We start from the raw sequence: 18,128 nt of genomic DNA on the forward strand, positions 1-18,128 counted from the left end.
TAAAACATTTTAGTTCCAATTTCCATCTTTGAATCTAGTTTGATTGTTGCCTGAAGTAAATAAATGCTTACAGCGTATGGTGTTAATATATTTTAGTATTTTGAATGTTTTGGTCAACTGACATCTTCATCATTTTTCTGAAGAAAAATTGAGGCATTTTAGCTTTCCTTGATGCATGATTGAATATATTTCTTTAGTTTGATGATCTTGCCTGAAGTGCTTAAACTTGTGTCCTTTCTCTCGAGAGGGTGACAGTTGGATAGCACACATTAGATATGGGTCAAGCTAGCACAATTTAGTCATATTTTTCTTGTAGTAAACTGACGATTAATTACTTTTGCCAATAAAGTTGAAAGGAGGTTATGTTTTACTCCCTGTTTATGTATGTGTGTGTTTGTGAACAGCTTCCTGGCCCCAATTTTAATCGTAGAATAATGAAACTTGCAGGGATTAATTGTGTAAAAAGCTGAAAATGATGAAAATGATTAAATTTTTGGTAGGGCAAGGTAACAGTCAAGCAAAATGTCCAGTTCATGTAATCAGCTATAAGTCTAGACATCGTTGTCACAGAGACTCCAAACTTGGTTCATATACGAGTGTATGAAAATCCACACCAGTAAATTCAAATAAGGTCAAAGGTCAAGTTGCCGCTGCGGAGGTCTGCGCTCTACTGAGTGCCCCTCTAGTTTACCTTTGTATTACTGTATCTGGCCTTTGGTTTACATACTAAAACTGGAAACTAGTGTGTATTAATTGATAAGCTGCTTTTACTCAGCACTTTTCAGTTCTGTTTTTCTTTCTCTTTAGATTATCGTTTTTATCATTTCTAAAATTTAAGAAATAACATCAGTATTTCTCATAGCAAGGGATTTCAGTATTTTTATTCACAGAATGAGTTTTCTCAATTGGCATATGTAGCAAAGTTGAGCTAACCTAACAGATTGCTTAACACACAGTTCCGAGTAACATATATTTTATACTAGCTGAAGTCCTTAAGAATTTGCCAGGAAATATAAGAAATATTCCTCGGTAATATACTAACAGCGATCAGATGTTTAGAATGGGGTACAAGTGAAGAATTGTTAAAATGACAAAATAGAAGTAAAAATAATTAAAATCATCCAATCGTACCTGTGTTTTTCTCATGGTTATGAGGGAAATATTATTAGACTCATAGTTTCATAAAAGCAAAGTCTAATTTTTAGTTGAAAGGTTTTCCTCTTATAGTTCAGATGTTTATCATGTTTCATCTATCAATTGGTTTCATATTACAGTTGTGGAATGATCTTCCTAATCGGGTAGTTGAATCAGTAGAACTTCAAAAGTTCAAAGTTGGAGCAAATGTTTTTATATCGACTTTTTGTAGTTTATATATGACATATTTTCTTTTGACATTGTTAATAGTTTATACATGGCATATCTGTTTTGACGTTGTTACTTTTTTTAGAATGATTCATTGTTAATTTGTTCTCATCATTTATTTATTTTCTTATTTCCTTTCCTCACTGGGCTATTTTTCCCTATTGGAGCCCCTGGGCTCATAGCATCTTGCTTTTCCAACTGGGGTTGTAGCTTGGATAGTAGTAATAATAATAATAATAATAATAATATGAAACCAAACTAATAAATGTGGGAGTATGAAAAAGAAAACAATATTCTGATTAAATTGCCGTTCTTATTTCAATTTAGCGAGAAAATGTATCATACAAATTATATAAATTGTTTTTTTTTTATCTTCTAGGATGCAGAGTATCCAGAACTTGGGCTTGGCCCTTATCAATATGCTCGCAGGATATATTGTGGATGCCCAAGGATATCTTATCCTGGAGATGTTCTACATTATTTGGCTTTGTGGTAAGAGAAACTTTTTCAGTTGCTTTCATTTCTTAGTTATTAATTTCAAGAATTTATTCTGTGTTCACTCAAGTGGTTTACTTCATCTTTAACTTTAATTTCATATAATGAATTACATAAATATTTTTTATGCTTTTTATTACGTTGAAATTTATGCTATTTAAATAATTATTTAGCCTTAATCAATCTTCAAAGCATAACTTATGTAGTGATCAATTAAAAGCTTGTTTTTTACACTTTTCTTTTTAATAATTTGATTGTTATACCTTTTAACATATGCTCTCTCTTATGCAATTCTTCCTTTACTAAAATATTTTAAACTTTTCTTGCATGAGTTGCCAAAGCTTAATTTGTATTTAGATCTAGAAAACATTGTCTTTGCCTGAATCTCCTTATGGGGTATTTAGGTAAAGAATGTGATTTGAATCTTATGTTTTTTTTAAAGATTTTTTCATTTAGGTAAAGTTTTTATTATATTTTTAACTGAATCTCCTTATGGGGTATTTAGGTAAAGAATGTGATTTGAATCTTATGTTTTTTTTAAAGATTTTTTCATTTAGGCAAAGTTTTAATTATATTTTTAAACAAAATCTAAATAAGATCCAAGCTTTATTTCTAAACAGGAAATGTGTTTAAACTATATTTGTTTTTAAATGTCTGAATATGTATAATTTCTATACATTAGTAGTTGAATTTTAATCTTGAAGATTCATTTATTTTTTTATTACATCATGCAGTGTCGCACAACTATACCACCCCCACACTCATACATTTGTCTCAGTACACACAAAATTTTCTGTCAATTCTATAAAGAAGTTGATTAGATAAGGTCTTATTTCATAAAACATTATTATTTATGTTTTGGTTTACACATATTTAAATGTACCGGTACGTATTCAAAATTGGGGGAAGTTCCTTGGTAAATGTATGTATGTACTTATTCAAGTACTAAACTTATTTATCAAATACACCAAAATTCACTTAAGTACTATTCTGCGTTCATATCTCTTCCGGAAAGAGCATTCTGTGATCTTTTCAAGTAGTTTTGCTACCGGGTTTCTCAAAAAATTTTATTCCCTTAGATTTTATCTCTACATTGACCAAAGGCAAATATTTTTATGGCACAAATTTCCCAAATTTGGTCATTAAACTCCAAGTCCTCTGTTTTTTTTTTGCCATTGAATTTTGATACTCATGTGTCTATTGCTCTTTTCCACTCCTCTAGCTGACCTTTAATTTCCTCCTATTGGTATTGCATAGCACATTACTGTATTATTATTATTATTATTATTATTATTATTATTATTATTATTATTATTATTTTCATCATCATCATCATCATCATAAGCTAAGCTATAACCTTAGTTGGAAAAGCAAGATGCTATAAGCCCTAGGGCTCCAACAGGGAAAAATAGCCCAGTTAGTAAAGGAAATAAAAAAATAAATAAACTGAAAGCAAAGTAATAAACAATCAAAATATAATATTTTGAAACAGTAACAACATTAAACTGGATCTTTCATATATAAACTATGATAACTTCATCCCAAGAGGTCTTGGTTAGGCCCTTCATCGATATAGTAGGTAGTTTATCCTAGGATAGTCATTCCGGGGGTTTAAACCCCGTGATACCCGACGGTAATTCTCTTGTAACATCACTCGCAGAAATATTATACAGTAGGAAGCTGCCGTAAGGAACTTCCATCAGGACTACATGGCTATCTCACCCAAAAATAGATTTTTCCTATGTCAAAATCCATTTTTTCCTTCAGCTGTTTGAGTTTCTCTCCTAAATGGAAATTTGGGCAATTCAAAATTATAGATTTGTACAGAAAAACAGATTTATCGAGAACATTTAGTGTTCGTCTACAGACCTGTCATTTATATGACATCCTCCTACTTATTTTCTCACTCTTTTCATGACCATGCCTAGGTTCTAGACTACACTAGAGGTGTTATATGAAACCCAAAGTAAAGGTTCATCTTCACACTGTTATGATGATGATATACGATGGTTTGATAGTTGCGTGTTTAGGAATTGCGGACCACAAATTAGGCAATTATAAATACTGTGATTGACTACTATAGTTTAATATAGTTTTTGAAAATTTTGTACTCTGTAACTTTAGTCTGAATAGTAATTTTAACTTGATGCTTCTGATGCATAAGTACTATAAGGTGTGAAGAAGCTAAGCGAGGTTAGTAATAACTCGCTCATGCAATTGTTTGCGTGTTCAAATCCCAGTAAAGAAAAGAAATGGTTTCTTTCTTTATCTCTCATCTTGATTCAAGGCTTGTAGTGGTAAACATATCCAGAAAGTATGAGAAAATTTAATGTCGGTGTGGCCATTACAAATAAGTTAATATTTGGTGAAACTTACCTTACCATTCATTCTATATAAATACCTTGAGGTATCACATTTTCAAAACAAATACCATTTATTTCACTTTTCCCATACAAGTGGCACTGATTTCTACGGTGGCAATATGGGTGGTAGATAATAAGGACACCGGATATCTAATGATGTCACCATCCCAGAGGGACGCTTATAAAGAAAAATTGGAGGAAGTAAAAGAAAAAGAATCTACTGGGCATGTTAATGAAGTAGTTGAAGCGTCTTCTGGACATGTTAATGAAGTGTTTGAAGCGAAAGAGTAAACCTGTAAGCACAAACTTTGACGTTTCAGGTTTTCGTGGGTCATGATATACTATATGGAGAATGTACTATGTTGTATATGTCTGAAGGTAACATTTTTATATAATACAGTAAAGTTTCAAAGGTCCGGAATAGTTGAGTTGGGACAGTTGATGATATAGCACTGGTTATCTCCCAATAAATTTATCTATAATGGTAATAAATACAGAAGATTTTCATTCTGAAAGCTAACAAAATAGAGAGCAAGTTAGCTTTTGAATCTCCCCTTTTAAAAGGTAAATTTTCTGAAGATATTTTTGCTACCAAATTTTACATTTCCCTTGAATAGGCTCTAAGATTTTGTACCGTAAGCTCACAACTGTTTTTTAACCTGAATTATTTAGCTATTTATTGTTTTGAATATTGTACTGAAAATAAAATTACTTGTGCATATAGCTTAAAATTTGCTGCTTATACTGTATTAATATTTCTTCAGGTAAAATATTTTGCAGTTTGTTAATGAAACCTACCAGCTAAATGTATTCCAGATCTTTGAAGTTTTACTGTTATGTATTTGGCTCTTGAGAAAAACTGTTATGCGTGTTCTTTAGATCCTTTAGAAGCATACAGTATGGAATTGCTTTTGGGAAAGCTTTTGGCATTTCAGTTGTCAAATATTTGTATCGGTGGTTACCGTAATTTCATGCAGTAGTGTATGGAAGACTGTTGCCTTGCCGAATATTCTTCTATGGCAGCCTTAACATTTGTATGAAAATTTTACCGATATAACTTCAAATCGGTAATTTTTTAGCTTTTATTTATTTATGGGGTTTATTTTAAGATTAATCTTACTCAAAATGGTCTATAGCAGACTTTAAAAGACTAGTACATCAGGTATGATGGTAGTCCCACAACATATCATATTACTTTGTTGGGATCCTGAGTGTTTTTCTTGTTCCATTTTAACAATTTTATTTTCATACATTCACATCATCTGAACTAGTAGACCAATAGTTATCTTGAGGGTTTTTCCACTATTTTTATGTTATTCATTTTAAAGTATATGTGACATAAACTTTTGGAAAATTATTTTGAAGAATGTATGTGAAAGAAACTTGTGCAAACTGCTGTTGTACCTTATCTCTACACAGAATTTTCAAATGCAGTTCTGTTTGGTATTCTTAATATTTCATAACTTCATACCATTCTTGTGACATCTCTATAATAGTACACTTTTCAATCTGTTCTTCATACAAGTACTTTTTAAATATTTAACTTAGCCGGTGAATATATAATAGCTGCAACTCTGTTGCTCGACAGACACATACAATAAAAACTTGCCAGCGATCGCTATACAGGTTGCGGGTGTGCCCACCAGCGGCCAACTGTCGGCCAGATACCACTCTCGATGTAAACAAAGACTCAATTTCTTCTCTGTCGACGTGTCGACAAGACGTACTTTTACTCGCTGTAGAACCTGGAGTTTTTCCCATCATATTTGGTGAAGTACTTTAATTTGGTTTGAGCTTTTGCAGTGCAGGTGTTTTATCTTCATCTTAAATCTTGAACTCGTGTTTGGATAGATTTAATTTTTTGATGACAAAGAGAGTATGGACTTTCTTTGACTTTTAAATGGCCGACCCTTCCCTTAGACGGAAGTGTGTTTAGGCTTTTAGCAATTATCTTATCACGTTATAAATTAATTATAGATTTTCCTCTATATATTTTATATCTCACCGCCTTTATTAGGCCTCTTCGATTAACTTTCCATTTATAATAAACATAAAAATAAATTTTAATGATTTGTTTATATGCGACCTTCCTGAGAGTAGGCGGTCATAACTTGGAAACTGAAGTTAAACAACGTTGAGCCCTTTCAATCGTAAATAGCTTTTAAAGAGCTAATGATTTAAAACTTTTTAAATGAATATTTTTTAATAGATATTTTATGAAAGATTTTCTTTGAATAGTCTTTGTACTGTTTCAAAGATGAACTAACGTTTAGTTTATTTATGCTACGCAGTTTGCGCTCTATCGTTACGATAGAGAGAGAGAGTATCACGGTTTCACTTTGCAGAAAGAGTAAATCGATTCTGACGTTTTGTTCATTCTTCTTTCAAAGCTTAAATGTTTTAAATTATATTTTAAAGGATCTTTTTAATTGAAAAACCTTTGTTTTTTTCCTTTGGTCAAATAACATGTTTTTTTGACGAAACGTAAGTGGGCTCTTCTCTTAGGTGCGTAATCAAGAGAGAGAGAGAGAGATAGAGACGGAGGGAGAGAGAGGGGAGAAAACGTTCCTTTCAAGCGGGTAACGTTGTTCTCGAGTTACTCTCGTCCCTAGTCTCTGTACGGGGAGAAAGGATAAAACGTTTTTAGTTTTTTATTCTCGTCCCCAGGCAATGTACGGTGAGAGATTGAAAACGTAGTTTTGAATGAACTAGTGTTTAGTCTCTACCCCATCCACTGAATTTTTTATCTTAAAATATGTTTACTGTTTTTTGCTGGTATTAATGTGCTTGCATTATACGACTGATTTCGCTATTACTACCTTTTGTTGAGGTTAGAATTGCGTGCTTCAGGTAGAAATCAGTAAAAGTTTCGATTTCAGTGAAATAAGTGCTAAACAGAAAATCGTAGTGATAAAGTGATATTGCGCAAAGTGTTATCAGTGTTGCGACCGAGGGTTCGTCTGTTCGTGCCTGTCGTTCGCCTAGTCCGGGACCTCTTGCAAGCTCCCAAGCCCAGGGGAGAAGTAATGTCGTACGACTTATGGGTTCGAGAGGCCTTGATCAGCGAACAGACGTTCCCTCTATGGTATCGGGTGTATCTTACCAAGATCACCCCTACCATAAGGCGAGAGAGACGTTTTTCTCCTCGTCATCCGAAGGCTTTTCGCATAAGAAACCTGAAACAAGGTTTCGAGGCCCTTAAGCGAAAGTCAGTCCTTTCAGGACAGGTCCAGCGTCCTGGTTGTAGCCATTAGGACAGCTCTGACCCTATGCAGTCATCGGAAGACTGCTCGCCGCCTAACAAAAGCGTAACACAGACTCCAAGAGTCTTTTTGTTGGCAAGGTTTTGCGGTCACAGACGTTACCCTCGTCTCTTACCGCAACCTTTTCCGTTGATCCTAAATGGGTTGTACGGCAAGACATGCAGAATAAGCTTGCCTCCCTTATGGAAGACTATTCTGCCGATTAGTCCGTTGAGCCTAGCCGTTTATCTCATCGAGATCCTGGCTTTCAGCCAACCTAACGTTCCTTTGTGCGTCCTGTTGACGTTGGCGTAGCTAAGTCACGTCAGTCAGGTTGTTTAGAACCACACTCGATGCGGTCTCGTGTGGATTTTCAGCCACATTTGGACGTTAGGCCACTTGCTGATGCTCCTGTTGACGTTCAGGACGTTTGCTAACAATCGGAGTTGACTTGTTTTGACGCTGTGCGTCAACCTCCGCATTCTAGAGTTGTTTTGACTGCTCAGTCTAGGCGGTCAAAGCAGTCTCGAGTGGACGCTGTGCGTCCTCACGCACCTGTTGTTGTTGACAGTTCACAGACTGTCAAGCAGTTACATGACGTTGCGTCCTGGTCTCTCGCACCTGTTGTTGTTGACAGTTCACAGACTGTCAAGCAGTTACATGACGTTGCGTCCTGGTCCGCTACTAATGCACCAGTGTGTGTGGACTCTGCTTGTAAAGCATTGCCACCACGGTAGGTCTCTCCCTTGCTTGAGACTCAGCTATTATCGGACAAGGTTCCTTTAGATGAGGAAGTTGCTGTTCCCCCTCCTACTGATATTCCCTTGAGGACTCTGTCAGACGGAGAGGAGCCTAAAGCTGCTTAGCCCTCTATGGACTTTAAATAAATCATGCTGATTTTTAAGGATCTTTGTCCGGATCTTTTTGTAACTGCTGCTCCTCGTTCGCCTAAACGTCAGAGCTTACGCTAGGCCTAGCTACTTCGAAGCCGTTGTTTTATAAGCTAGTGCTCTCTCGCTCTCCTAGAGAGCTTTACGTTTGCTAGGCGACTGGTTTATCACCAGGAGGAGTTTGGGGGATACAGCCTTTGCTTTCCCTTCTTTTAAACTGGCTTATAGAGCGAGAGTCTGATATGACACGAGAGAAGTTCTCGGCTTGGGAGTTCCTGCCTCTGCCCAGATGGACTTCTCAAATCTCGTAGACTCTCCCTGGCGCCTGGCCAGGAGACGCTCCAAGATTTTACAGGTCAACTTCACAGCTGTTTTCGAGCCTTTGAAGTTTTGCTGTACAATTATGTCATGCATAAACAAGGCTTTCAGGGATGGCTCCAATGATCTGACAGCCACGTTCTCTGCAGGGACAAGTCCCTCAGGGATGGCTCCATGATTTGGCAGCCATGTTCACTGCAGGAGTACGTAAGAGACAAGTGCGCTCAATGTATTCATTGTCAAGACAAACTTCACGATGAAGTCTACCAGGCTGTCTTGACAGCATTTATGGAAGGCGACTGGATGGTCCCTCTCGACCTTCAGGAGGCATACTTCCACATTCCTATACACCCGGATTCCCAACCGTTTCTGAGGTTTGTTTACAGGAATGTGGGGTACCAGTTTCGAGCTATCGGAGATCAGAGCCTTCCTGTACTTGGACGACTGGCTTCTCAGAGCCTCTTCCAGTCATCGCTGTCTGAAGGATCTCAATTGGACTCTAGATCTGACCAAGGAATTGGGACTCCTAGTCAATTTGGAAAAGTCACAGCTGGTCCCATCCCAAACTATTCTGTATTTAGGGATGGAGATTCACAGTCAAGTTTTTCGGGCTTTTCCGTCGGCCCCCAGAATAGATCAAGCCCTGCTCTCCATCCAGAAGATGCTGAAGAAAGAACGCTGCTCAGTCAGGCTGTGGATGAGTCTGGTAGGGACGCTGTCATCCCTGGAGCAATTTGTCTCGCTAGGAAGGCTACACCTCCGTCCTCTTCAATTCCATCTGGCTTTTCACTGGAAAAAGGACAAGACGCTAGAGGCGGTCTCGATCCCGATTTCCGAAAAGATAAAGTCTTGTCTGACTTGGTGGAAGGACAATATCAGCCTACGAGAGGGTCTTCCCCTGGCAGTTCAGATACCCAACCACGTTCTCTTCTCGGACGCATCGGACTTGGGCTGGGGCGCGACGCTGGACGGTCGGGAATGCTCAGGTCTGTGGAACTCGAGTCAGAGGAGCATGCATATCAACAGCAAGGAGCTTTTGGCGGTTCATCTGGCCTTGATAAGCTTCGAGAATCTCCTTTGAGGCAATGAACTAGAAAGAGTCTTATGCCCTGTTAGAGCTCTTAAGTTCTACTTAGCTCGTACTAAACCTTTACGAGGCCAATCTGAAACGTTATGGTGTTCGGTTAAGAAACCATCCTTGCCTATGTCAAAGAATGCTTTGTCATATTTTATCAGATTGTTAATACGAGAAGCTCATTCACACTTGAGTGAGGAAGACCGATCTTTGCTTAAGGTTAAGACGCACGAGGTTAGAGCTGTAGCAACTTCCGTGGCCTTTAAGCAAAATAGATCTCTGCAAAGTATCATGGACGCAACCTATTGGAGAAGCAAGTCAGTGTTCGCTTCATTTTACTTGAAAGATGTCCAGTCTCTTTACGAGAACTGCTACACACTGGGACCATTCGTAGCAGCGAGTGCAGTAGTGGGTGAGGGCTCAACCACTACAATTCCCTAATTCCATACCCTTTTAATCTGTCTCTTGAAATGTTTTAATGTTGTTTTTATGGGTTGTCCGGAAGGCTAAGAAGCCTTTCGCATCCTGGTTGATTTGGCGGGTGGTCAAAGTCATTTCTTGAGAGCGCCCAGATTAGGGGTTTGATGAGGTCCTGTTGTATGGGTTGCAGCCCTTGATACTTCAGCTCCTGGGGGTCTGTCAGCATCCTAAGAGGATCGCTGGGCTCCGTAAGGAAGACGTACTTACAAGGCAGAGTAATCGTCTAAGTCGACTTCCTTACCAGGTACCTATTTATTTTGGTTTTGTTATATTGATAACTGCCAAAATGAAATAAAAAACTCTTAGCTTATACGATGTAAACATATTTAACTCTGGTCTCTACCCACCTCCTTGGGTGTGAATCAGCTATTATATATTCACCGGCTAAGTTAAATATTTAAAAATGATATTTTAATTATAAAATAAATTTTTGAATATACTTACCCGGTGAATATATAAATTAAACGACCCTCCCTTCCTCCCCAATAGAGACGCAGTGGGATGAGAAGAAATTGAGTCTTTGTTTACATCGAGAGTGGTATCTGGCCGACAGTTGGCGCTGGTGGGCACACCCGCAACCTGTATAGCGATCGCTGGCGAGTTTTTATTGTATGTGTCTGTCGAGCAACAGAGTTGCAGCTATTATATATTCACCGGGTAAGTATATTCAAAAATTTATTTTATAATTAAAATATCATTTTTCTATCATCATCATCTCCACTTATGCCTATTTACGCGAAGGGCCTCGGTCAGATTTCGCCAGTTGTCTCTATCTTGGGCTTTTAATTCAATACTGTACTTCTCCATCCATCATCTACCTCACGCTATACTGATCAAATATAATGATAGATTAGGAATACTAAGATTTTAGGAGAAAACATAGAGATCAGCATCGTAAATAGTTCAACAATGCAGAATTATGAATGTTAACTATTTTATCTGTAGGTATTTGGCAAAATTAAATAAGGAACCAGGTGATATTTACAGGTCAATGTTGCATCCACTTTTTTCTATATAATTAAAAAATTGAGATGAATGAAGGTAGAAAAAAAATTAATTTTCCAAATATTAAATTAAATAATTCGGTAAGAATCCTTCAACACAATTTTTCAATGCAACTTTTCCTCATCCCTTTATGGTACTGTGATAGGATGCTTCAAGCTTTCTTTAATTTAATGTATTTCTTTGTAAGGACTAGAAATTTTTTTTCTTGAAAATGATGATTTAGTAACTCTTGCAATAAGGATGTCAATCTTTGATTCATTCAGGTAGCTCATCACCGATGCCTAGGCCTCTAATTTTAACCATTAATTTTATAGGAGGGACTTTGTCAAAATCCTTTTGAAAATCTAAACACAAAAATAATTTAGCCAAAATCTGCACTAAAAAAAAACATACACTTAACAACTAGGTCAAGCCTTGCAACACAAAACACTTGGAAAACTCAGAAAAAAACCATCCGTTCTCCAACAATCTGAGTTTCAACCGATTGGGAGGTAAAGACATTTTGTACTTTACGACAAGGATGTTGTAACTATTTAAAGCCAAATTTTCCATAGATTACTATAGTCAAGAAAGACTTCATATTTGTTGCAAAGATCTCGGTTATACAATATGCAAAGTCAATTCCAAAGTGATTGAAGATAATTTAGTATCTCTCGTTACCTGATTATACTAGTGTAGTCTCAAATTGATGGCCATACTAGATGCTATTAAAATAATTGAATAATTAAATTGATCATTGAACACTACTTAATTCTATGTTATGGGTGTCTCATGAGATACAATAGAAGCCCTTCATATATATTCTCTAAGATTCAAAGGTTTTATGTTGGTAAGCTTTGATTTAGAAGACAGGGACGTTTTTTATTGCTCTGAATTTTGTCTTGAAGAGCAGCAAGTGAAAATTTCACAGCATTCTAGCCATACTTCATCACATTATCCTTATACAGCACAATAGTGTCACTTGTGGGCAAAGCCTATTTGAAAGAAGGATAATTTAATAACAATTGTACGAGAAATAGCGTCAGGGGTTTTATGTTGGTAAGCTTTGATTTATAAGACAAGGAAGTTTTGTATTACTCGGTATTTTGTCCTAAAGAGCAGAAAGGGAAAATTTCACAACATCCTGGCCATGCTTTCATCACATTATCCTTATACAGCACAATAGTGTCTCTTGTGAGCAAAGCCTATTTGAAAGAAGGATAATAACAATTGTACGAGAAATAGCATCGGATATAAATCTCTGGTTGTATTTTAGCTACAGTACTTACTCCTCGGTTTATTTTCATCAATCACAGTACAGTACAGTACTTAAATTTTTATATGCTTTTCGTTGCTTTATATCTTGCTTTTCACACATGGGTATTCTATTCTGTGGAAGCTTACTTGTCAAGCTAGTACCTTTTCGACCTGTTCCATTGAAATCTGCTCGCACTATGAGCACAATTTGTGTGAAACGTTGTGCCAATAGCTCTTAAGTTATGCTTTACTATAAGGTAATAATATCAGTAATGAGTCATGAGAAATAGTCACAGATGTTATATTAATTTTTTTTTTAGTGTGGATACAGTAGTCTGCCAGGTATGAAAGCTACGCTTTGCTTATAAGGTTTAATATATATCTTAATGTGGGATGTCTTCGTCTTTTCCCTCCCTTAGTTGCCTTATTCGCAACTGTAGTTATCTGGGTGTCAGATTCGGCTAAAGGTGGAAACTTGAATCTCTCGGCTAAAGCACGACACCAGAGAAAAGATGATACCGAGTAAGTAGATTTGTCTTGATACGAGAATCAGTTATAATAGTAATCAATAAGTAGGTTGTATAATTTCCTTTTCTAGTCATGATAAAGTATAAATTTAATTCAGTTTTCTATTTCTTTTTATTAACTGACTAGATATAGTTTTTATAGAAAACTCTGTGCTGTTTTGGTATGCAACCTCAAAGTCGTGCTTTTGCTTCGGTATGCGATCTCACCTAATAGTAGCGATCTCATTTCACTTCACGGAGAAGCAAGAACCATTAGATTTTCTAAATAAAATATATACCGGGGAATAATTATCTAAGAAAATAATCAATCATTGATATTAATGTGTGTAGCTCAACATAACCGCTTGCTAGTACATATGGAGCTTGATGTTTTTATTTTTTCATGAGCGAAGAACCATGAGATTTTCTATCGTTTTTTTTTTTTTTAACCTATTAGAAATATCGAGATCGCATACTAAAGCAAAAGAATAATTTTTTAGATCGAGCCATAAATATATAGAACCAAAAACATTTGCTGTACAGTACTGTAGTTTCTTTGATCACACTTTGCTCAACATCTTCAAGTTGAATAAGACAGTTTGGCAATCAGTTAATTTTAACCAGATTCTGAAGTTGAATTGTACCTTCCTATTCCATTTTGTTATGAACTTACAATGTTTATTTCTTTGCAGGTGTTTACTCGACTCTTAGTGTAATCAAAGCATGTCTTTTGAACAATATTAAAGGCATAAAGAAAGCTTCTTTCCATGGATGTGATGGAATTGTAAAATCGGGTTATTACATCCTCGTCAATTAGCGGATGGTCTTGTCCTCCGTGAGACGGTACCATTTAGGTTTTTATCGTGTTAGTGGCTTTAAATTTTATGAATTTTAAGAGGGAGAAAGATTTTATAGTTTGTTTTAAATATCAGGATTTTATTGATGATAGTTACCGATGTGAAAAATTAATTTTTATCCTTTGATGATTATTGCATAATCTGAGGATTAGTAAGTTTATTTTTGTGCCGTAAAATAGTAATCATATGGAATGAATGGTTAAAAAGAGATTTATTCCCGTTAGATCTCATTATTGTAGACAATCTTCAAACTTTTATTTAAGAGTACAATCCCATGCAAAGCTTAAGTACTAAGCTTTAAATACTTTATTTCAATGAGATCTTTTAGTCCTTTTTAAAATATCCTTTTACTCTGTAAATTAAAATTATATCTTGAAGTTCACTTTCAAAGTACTAAGCTTTAAATACTTTCAATGAGATCTTTTAGTCCTTTTTAAAATATCCTTTTACTCTGTAAATTAAAATTATATCTTGAAGTTCACTTTCAAAGTACTGTATTCCTTTGCATATCTTTTGACATTCCTTTTAAGGTACAGGTTAAATTGCTGTGAGAAAAACAGCGATAGGGTATAGTCCAGTAAGAGAATTTTTGTGTATTATACCTCAATATAAATATATATAGTTAAAGATATACGTGAGGGACAAAAGCTAGATATATTTTTTGTAAAAAATATATTGGATATTAAAATAGAATGTTATGTGAAGAATGAATGTCGAAATGCAAATTGTCAGGGCAGTATTATGAACTGCTTTAATATTTTACGTATGATTTTTTAAAAGTTTATATGATTGATAGGTCTTAGTGGTATGCGATAATTTATAATTGTCTCCATGTTCCTAAGTTATGTTTTCTATTCATCTATGCATTTAACTTGAAGGAGCTTATGAGCCAGTATATTTTATAACATAAAAAGTGCATTCCAGAACAGAAGCTTAGGAAGAATCGTGTTTTGCAAATTCTATGTCAGGTACAAAGTTTTATTCTTTGCTTACGAAATGAAGTGATTTTGTAAACAGATCAATTTGCTGTTTTTGTTCCATATGTAAATATGGCACAAATGCAAATATATCCATAAAGTGTCCTTAACTTAGCCTCTGAGTACCAATTCAATCTGGTGCCTTGTCATGTTAGAATCAAGAACCTTTAAAGTGGCCTTCCTTTCAAGTTCCTCAACAGTTTAAGAGGTCTTTCATTTCTTTGTCTTCATCTGTCTGATGACTTAATTACCAGAATTTTTTTTTTTCGCTTATTTCATATGTAGGATTATTAAGTATTTTTAATGGTTAGAGTTAATCAGTTTTGAAAGCTCACTTAAGTTCTTATCAAATTTAGTTTTATGTCTGAAAAACAATTCCTGAATCCCATATGAACCGCATGTAAATAATGTAGATGTTCAGGCCGACTCTTAGTACCGTACAGTTAAAACGTTATGTCCAGGGATTTGCCTTTTTCTTTTTTAAATGTCGCATTTTACCTGTTGGTATGTCAAGTCTAGTTATCCCCTTTTACCCCAAGCTATTTGGAACTTTCCAACCCTTAACCACCCAGGCATTTTCTTTTTCAAGCACATTTTGCAATATATTTTTTTAAATTGCTCTAACAGCCTTACTTTTTGTCATAGAGAGGTCAGGTTGGTCTCATTCTTTTGCAAAATACCTGAAGTTTCTCATAAAGTTATCAAAAATATGAAAAAAAATGTAAATAGCAGTTTTTCGCAAGGACGTATCGGTACATCCATGGTGGTAAAGGGATGAGTTTCGAGAAACGTACCAGTACGTCCATTGGGGGTAAAAGGGTTAATTACTAGATTTGATGTGCCTCCTTCTAATAAGTTTTATATTCTTTTGGAGATAATCTTTCATTTTCATCAGCCCTTGTGTTTTGTTTAAGTGACTGTGGTAAGCACTTTATACTCCAAGTTATCTCTGAAGTACATAACATGTCAGGTTTAGTTTTGTAAATAGCTGTAGGGATTTGAATTATGAAAATTTGTGGTTTAAGTAAAGCAAAGTGGCCAAAGGTTAATTTTAATGTTAATCATATATTTTTTGACATTTAATTTTATTTATCATTGAATTTTTCTTCATGTTGAAAAAACTATTATTACTTAGGTACAAATTGATTTAGTTAAAAGTAGAAGACACAATAATTCAATCACTTAATGGTACATGACTTGGATTCTCACTTGGTATTGATCATTATTAGGTATTTGATTAATCACAGCTTTCCGCAGAATACAGTAATAAGGATACTGTATTTAGATACCGGATTTATTTAATGACAGCAATTTTAAAATAATTCAATTACAATTCTTTTATAAATGGGACATTTAAAAATATACTGTACTTCATTTGATTTCTACCAGTTAAAATGGATACAATTTTTCTGCTTTTACTTCAAAATTTCTTGATAATAAAATCTTATTTCAAATTTCAACTGCCAAAACATGTTTCCATTAGAGGTAAAATAAAAAAAAAATCAGAGCTGCCCTAATTTAAAGCGATTTTTCATCAAATTAGTGATGTCAAATATACATGACCATTAAGAGCTGAGGATTTCCTCTACACAGTTAAGAGAATTCAAGTCAGGTATTATAATCATAATTAAAGTGCCTTATGTCTCCTACAAAAGCGATGTATATTTTAACTTTTAATTAAAAATTAAACCTAAGGCTCTTGTTATGATATCACAGCAGCTTGATGCAACTTTAATTTATATTTCTATATGTAAAACGTCATTTCTTTGGTGGTCATATTTTATTTAAAAACCTTACCTAGCAATAAGACTATTATTGTAAATATAACTTTTTTTAATGTATTGAAAAAGTCTGTTAATTACATGCCAGTGCAGGTCAAAATAAAGGTATGATATTTATATGTACAGTATGTTATATTTTATTTTTAAACTGTAACAAAAAATATTTATACTTTTAAAAGTATTTAGTAAATACTTGGAACACTTGGTTTGTTATATTATTTTTAAAATGCCAAGGAGTTTACATTTCTACAGTATTATTGTACATTGCAAAAAAACAAGTCACAAATGTATCATCTGAAAGATACCTAAAATCACAAATTTGTATATTTCCTAACTATATAAACCTGTCCCCTTTGATAGGAATATAATTACTGTATTGCGAAGCTGGAAATGGCCGTTCAAACTTTTTATCGAGGTGGTTACATCTGCCGATGGGTGGAGGTTAAGCCGTGCCATATGACGGTTAGCACAACTTTTAGATCTTTCAGTGAGAAGAGGGCTGCAGACTTCAGCACTGGGGTGTTCCTTCAGAACCCAGTGTCCCATTGGTCAGATGGCTTTTGAGCCAAGGTCGCTACAGCATTTGCAAAGAGAACTTGGAGTCTATATACGTCACCATTTCTGGATTTGCCAAATCTTGGTTCATAGCAAAGTATACAGCTGCCCTGACAAGTGGTTGATCTACGAAGTTGCGTGGAGGCTAGCCATGGAATAGTCTTTTGTGATAGCAGACTTCATGGCCAAGAACCATGTGCCCTTGTGCTTGAGTCTTTCCACCAAGTTCCCTACTTTCAACGCTGTGCTGAGAAGATGGGCCTGCCTCCTCTGGGACAGTATGTATTACCTCAGATGTTGAATTGAGAAGGTGGGGGTGGTTCTTGTGTGATTTGTTGAAGTGTAAAGAGTTTCTGAGACCATAGATCTAGGAATCGATCACAACTAAAGCCCAGAGCAAGAACTGACCACCAACATGAAGCGAGATTTGGACTCCCGAGTGCCACTGAAGTGTTGATCACGGGACATCTCGATAAGCACTGTGGTCGCCCCCAACTCACACTAAAATCTGCTGGATCTTTCTTTTTGGACTTACACGGCGACATCATCTTTGGGCACTCATTTGACTGAAGACTGAGAGCACCGATTGCCAATACTGTACTTCTTCCTAGTGTTAGTTTTCAACATGCACTGCTTGTCTCTCTCTTTCCTGCATGTTTAATCCCATCATGTGCCAATACTTCCTGGTTTGCTTCTCTCTTCCAAGGGGGTCATCATCCAGGAAAGGTGGAAGAGGGGAGCTTTTCATTTCAATGCTTGCTTTCACGCTCAATCCCGTGCAGGTAGCAGGAGCAGTATGGGATGATACTTCTGAACTGTGTGGGACACTTTTCAATTTGCTTTCCTCCTGGTACGAGACTGCATACCGATAACGGGAGCAACACTTGCCAATACTTCTTCCCAGTGTGAGAATGCTTTCAACATGCGCTGCTTCTCTCTCTTTCCTGAAAGAGATTATTCCAGAAACGATGGAAGAAGGGTGGCGC

At 35.7% G+C, this 18,128-nt stretch overlaps 1 protein-coding gene across 4 annotated transcripts in view; it reads left to right on the plus strand.

Moving 5' to 3' along the window:
- Positions 1–16,275, plus strand: part of LOC137635975 (lysosomal dipeptide transporter MFSD1-like) — a 52,946-nt gene extending 36,671 nt beyond the window's left edge. For 3 of the 4 annotated variants that reach the window (XM_068368434.1, XM_068368432.1, XM_068368435.1), the window contains exons 10-12: positions 1,742–1,854; positions 4,315–4,515; positions 13,665–16,275. In XM_068368434.1, the coding sequence (XP_068224535.1) occupies positions 1,742–1,854; positions 4,315–4,511 (310 nt within the window). In that variant the 3' untranslated portion in view covers positions 4,512–4,515; positions 13,665–16,275. Of the gene's footprint in view, positions 1–1,741; positions 1,855–4,314; positions 4,516–12,885; positions 12,989–13,664 lie in introns of all 4 variants that reach the window. The other variant, XM_068368433.1, reaches the window with a different exon arrangement.
- Positions 16,276–18,128: the final 1,853 nt, after the last annotated feature.

Source organism: Palaemon carinicauda, unplaced genomic scaffold, assembly GCF_036898095.1.
Source record: "Palaemon carinicauda isolate YSFRI2023 unplaced genomic scaffold, ASM3689809v2 scaffold206, whole genome shotgun sequence".
Taxonomy (NCBI): domain Eukaryota; kingdom Metazoa; phylum Arthropoda; class Malacostraca; order Decapoda; family Palaemonidae; genus Palaemon; species Palaemon carinicauda.